This window comes from Nematolebias whitei, chromosome 9 (genome assembly GCF_014905685.2).
Source record: "Nematolebias whitei isolate Nwh7 chromosome 9, NemWhi1, whole genome shotgun sequence".
NCBI classification, from domain to species: Eukaryota; Metazoa; Chordata; class Actinopteri; order Cyprinodontiformes; family Rivulidae; genus Nematolebias; species Nematolebias whitei.
The window spans coordinates 16,407,734-16,413,180 of NC_056506.1; the positions used below are offsets into that span (position 1 = coordinate 16,407,734).

The 5,447-nt window shown below is 40.8% G+C and overlaps 1 protein-coding gene across 1 annotated transcript; it reads left to right on the top strand.

Annotated features, from left to right (window-relative positions):
* Positions 1-914: 914 nt before the first annotated feature.
* LOC119414420 (inhibin beta C chain) lies at positions 915-3,587 on the top strand. The gene is made up of 2 exons (XM_037681512.1): positions 915-1,302; positions 2,729-3,587. The coding sequence occupies exons 1-2, from the start codon at positions 915-917 to the stop codon at positions 3,511-3,513; spliced, it is 1,173 nt and encodes a 390-aa protein (XP_037537440.1). The 3' UTR covers positions 3,514-3,587.
* Positions 3,588-5,447: the final 1,860 nt, after the last annotated feature.

The following is a 5,447-nucleotide window of genomic DNA, read 5'->3' on the forward strand; positions in this document are numbered from 1 at the left end:
ATCTCAAATACAAGATGGAGCCAGGTTGTTGAGGACTTTGTAGGTTAGAAGTAAGATTTTGAATTCTATTCTGGATTTGACAGGGAGCCATTGGAGAGAAACTAAAACTGGAGAAATATGATCTCTCCTAGTAACTCCAGTTAAGACTCTGGCAGCAGCATTTTGGATCAACTGAAGACGTTTTAAAGATGTTGGTGAACACCCAGATAATAAATCATTGCAATAGTCCAGTCTAGACGTGACAAATGCATGAACCAGTTTTTCTGCATCATTTTTAGATAAGATGTTTCTAATTTTAGTGATATTACGCAGGTGGAAGAAGGAGGTTCTAGTAACGTTTTAATGTGGGGGAGAAAGACATGTCCTGTAACAGACAGAGTTGACCATAAAACATTGATGGCAAAACTTTAAACAAAGATCTTATACAATCCTCCAGCAGCCAGAACACGTCGGTATCAGTCTGAGTCACAAACACATCAAATGTTTGGTAAATATGTGTGAATTAGCCATTTTTGTGTCTTCCAAGTTCAGGTGGCTGTGGCAGCCATCTTGAATTGGGTTGACCTCAAAAGTTAATCAGTTTCAGTTGTACATCCAATAATTATTTTCTGCAAGTTTCACTGGAATTAGTCCAGTGATTCATGAGATATTTTTGCTAACACTGTCAGACACACACACACACACATGCGCACGCAGAGAGAAACTTGAGCTGAAACAGTATCATCTGTCTTTGCCATCTGGCAGCAGGTGATAATGTTTAAAACTCCCCTTTCATAGATTTGTCTCGTTACATGTAACTTCAAAATATTGCCTCATGTGCACATGTGGTCCTGGCTGACCACTCAGGAACGAGCGGGGGCGGGACCAAGCAGAGGCTCTATAAATAAAAGCATGCGAGGAAGTTTTCCCACAACATGAACCAACCCACTCCACGGAGCGTCAACACTCACGCACCAGACCCAACTGGTAGGCTCACCATGCTCACATCACACACACCCCTCAGACTCATCTCCTGCTCCTTGCTGCTCCTCCTCCTCACCTCAGGCTCCACCTCAAAGGAGAGCTGGTCTCCCACAGCTGGGACAGACAGCCAAAAGGTCCTGATTCTGGATGCAGTTAAGACGGGGATCCTCAGATCTCTGGGTTTGGACAGAGAGCCCTGGCCGACTCCAAAGGCCTCACAGCAGGAGCTGAAGAAGATGCTTCAGCTCTACAGGGAACAAATAAGTGAGATGAAGAGAAATGCCAGCCGACAAGTGAGGATGGCCAGGCAGACCTCTACCACTGCTGTCCTTTTTCCAGGTACTGGTGAAGGGTTGTTAGGAACAAACTTAAGTCAGGTGTCAGAAGTAGTAGTAAACTGGGAGAATTAAAACCTAGCATTGGTAGAATAACTCCATAACATTCATAGATTTTCATGCCAGAGTTTTCAACTGAGAGCATCTTGTAAGACATAACTGTGTTGTGGCCATTTTGGTCAAACCTTAAAAACAAGGTTATGCTTAGTCTTATAAAAAATACAAGATGTAACATCAGCGTATGTGTTTAAGAACCGCACCTGCTACCACACCAAACTGTAGCTCGATGTCTGTGAGATTGACTGAGTAGCAGGTAATTCTGTGTTTACTAAGGTAAGCTCAAGTTACTTTGGAGGTCAACGAGTTGTAGATGTGCATCCAAATATTATTTCCTAGAAGTTTTGTTGAATTTGTCCACAGGTTCATGACATATTTTGGTGACAGACGGAAACAAACCCACAGACCTGGGTAGAAACTTTGTCACCTGCTTTTGTCTTTGGGCAGACGGTAATAATTACTGCAATGTGTTGTAGACTGAACCACAACTACTGATGTGGTGACAAATTTAATCAAATGTTTATGTATAGTAGGTCAACATTTGTGGTTACTGGGACCAGTTTGGACTGAAGACTGACAGAAAACAAATACTGCAGGTTTTCAGGAATCTTTAGCATGACAGGCACTCCTTGAACATTACACTGCACTTTGAACAGAACTATTTTTGGATGACAATGTTGGGCAGAACAATGGCTTAGTGGTTAGCACTGTTGCCTCACAGCAAGAGGGTCCTGGGTTCAATCCCAAGGTTGGACCTGGGGTCTTTCTATGTGGAGTTTGCATGTTCTCCTCATGTTTTCGGTAGATACTCCAGTTTCCTCCCACAAGTACCCAGGAAACCCATGAGGAGAATATGCAAACTCCACATAGAAAGACCCCAGGTCCAACCTTGGGATTGAACCCAGGACCCTCTTGCTATGAGACAGCAGTGCTAACCACTAAACCATTGTGCTGTAGAGTGCATTTACTGTCTAGCTTTAGCATTGGTTTAGTCTTCTAGCTACATCTTTGCTCCTTTGAATTTCTCTTTTGCTACATTTAGATGAAGTTGTGCTAATTTTAGCTACTGTTTTAGTGCTTTTAGCTGCTGTTCTGCTGCTTTTAGTGTTTAGTTTGTGTTCACCTGCATTTCGCTTTTAGCTTCTGTTCCGCTTGTTTTAATTAAAGACAGTTTCTTGTTCAGCAAATTCATTCTGCATTCCTGCAGATGTGCTTCCTCTGGTTTTATTAATTTAATGAGAGGCTTTTGAACAACATTTAAAAAATATGAACTTCATTTTAAGATTAATTTGAAAGTTGTTAAATGTATCCTTTCAAAAGAATGTTTTCAAGTGGCTTTTCATTGAGTTTTTTGTTTGTTTGTTTGTTTTTAGTGAAGCCAGTGCTATGGAGGGTCTATCCCCGCCCGGGCCATCGGATCACTTGGTATCGAGCTATTTTTCAGAAGAATCCAAATATTCAGCGTGACATGACTTTATCCCAGGCACAACTGAAACTTTCCACGCATGTTTTAGATGAGAACAACACTAACTCTGAGGTGAGCCAGAAGATTAAAGTTAAAATCAACGGGATAAAACCAGTGACCTCTGCTCTGGGAACCAACACACACTCAGGGGTACAAAGTCAAGCTTCAAGCAGTCAAGAACTGATGCTGGACATCAGCCCAGAGGTGAAGAGATGGATGAGGACTGATGGTCAGCCACTGGTTGTAGATGTTGGAATAAATCAACTCAAGCGAGATGACCACAAGCTAAGTCCAGTTATTACTCTGGAGCTGGGCCTGATGGGAGCTCATCCTGCACAAGGAGCAAGGCTGCGTCGCTCCAACAAGGAAGACGTCTGTGACGAACAGGGACTGTGCTGCAGGAAGTCATTAACCGTGTCATTCAAAGACATCGGCTGGACGGACTGGGTGGTGGCCCCAACAGAATATACAATGCATTATTGTGACGGTGCTTGCCCCCACAACTATAAGCCTGCGAGCATGCACACGCAGGTCAAGTCCCGGCTCCACCAAATCACCAAAGGAGGGACGCCTCATCCCTGCTGTGTGCCGGCAGCCTATGAGCCTATGGTGCTGATGCACTATGACAGTAGGGGACGATTGAAACTGACGCCATTCAACGACCTCATCGTCAGTAAATGTCATTGTGCCTGAGAACCCCATCCACCCATCCATAAAACTTTTTCAGGTTACCTCTAACCTCTAGATAAAAATATTGACTGAAGCCTTGCAGAAAGATGGGCATTTTAGATCAATACTTGACTCAGTAAAAACTGTAAATATTTATTATTGCTTCATTTCATGTGTGAAAAAATGTTACTGATCCTCTTCAAAGTGTGGAAAAAAAGAGAGGGACATATAATTATTTATTTAATGTCTATTTATTGTCTGTATATTGTTACACCATTCTGTTTTTACTGTACTTGTGCTGAACTTTATTAGTTAATAAAATGTTGGTATTTTGATGGTTTACTGGTGTAATATTCCCTGTAGTTCACATCTACACCATGGACCAAGCGCCCAGAGCATCTCTTTTGTGAACAAGGCAATCAAAGACTGCCTTCACACTGCAGGTCTTAGAGTCAGTTTTGATGTCTTGCTCAAATCCCTTTTTTGCAAGGTTGTTCACATTATAATTTAAATATAGCCTCCATCAGACACCAGTGTGAACACTATGGCCACGAAGTGACCCACATGTGTAGAAGAATGTGTACATTTAGTCTTGCAACTTCCTGTCAGGTGCAGAATTGCAGTTTTCGAAAGAGGCCAAGTACTGGAAGTAGAGGAGAGGAACAATCTCAAGTATTGATGCAACCATGCTCGTATCGATAGGATCCAACACGTTGGTAAACCACTTAGTATCATATGTTGGTGCAAATGATGAATGATGAATCTAAAATGCATAAAAAAGACCAAGCCACGTCTGTTCTGTTGCTGAGGATGTGTAGCGTTCCTAGCTTTAAACTACACATTGTTGGCATTAATGTTATCAATATATGAATCAACTCACATACTTCTACTTAGTAAAAGTTGGATGAAATGCAACATGACCATTCAGACTGAGGTCACTTTGAATGATGTTGGATATGTATCCAATTTAGCACCACACATGAAAATGATTTGGGTTGAAAGAAAAAAAAATTATTACATGAGATTGTCGTAAAAAATGCAATATGTGTCACACATAGGCAAAATAAAAAATCAGATTTGGGTCACTTTTGCTTGCAGTGTAAACACAACCTAATGACTACTGACTCTCTGTTGTGAGGGGCACTTAGTTTACTCTGCTTGTGAAGCTAGGTTACACAACAGGGTTTCTTATGCAGATTAAAAAGCTTGGAACTCCACACATGTTGGATAAATAAATATACCTTCATCATCTCATCTCCATCATAATTTGTCTCTAATAAATGGTTACGTACAACAACGTTTTAAGATTGTTGTAATAAAACCTTTACATAAACATTACCTTGACTAAGGAATTCTGGCCAATTATAGACCAATATAATAGAGCCAACTTTAACATAATCTAACTTTCATCTAAAAAAAATTCTAGAGTAGATAGTTGCAGGTGCAGTTGTATGATCATCTACAAAGAAATAATCTGAAGAGTTTCATTCAGGGTTTAGAGCTCACCACAGCACTGAATCTGCACTGGTGAAAGTCACTAATGATATTCTCATGGCCTCTGACAATGGACTTGTGTCTATACTGGTCCTGTTAGACCTCAGTGCTGCATTTGATACAGTTGATCACAATATTTTACTACAGAGGCTTGAATATGATGTTGAAATTACAGAACAGCTCTAAATTGGTATAAATCATCCAACAATTTTCAGTCAGGTCATCTGGACAGTTTCCTTTTTTGCTGAAACGTTTCACATTCCATCCAGAAGGCTTCATCAGTCAAGGAAACACACAACACAAAACTGATTCTTCACCCAAACAGCTTACTCCAAAGTGGAACAAACCAGTTACATCCTGATGCATGCTCAATAATCCAGGTAGAAAAATCTAAAAAAAAGTGAAATCTGGTCCTCTGGACATTCAAAAAACAAAACAAAGCAAAGCAAACAAACAAACAAAAA

Excerpts from the sequence above, each read along its gene's own strand:
- LOC119414420 (XM_037681512.1), top strand. The coding sequence starts at position 915 with ATGAACCAACCCACTCCACGGAGCGTCAACACTCACGCACCAGACCCA. Across the intron at positions 1,303-2,728 it reads CACTGCTGTCCTTTTTCCAG|TGAAGCCAGTGCTATGGAGG; the intron begins GTACTGGTGAAG and ends GTTTGTTTTTAG.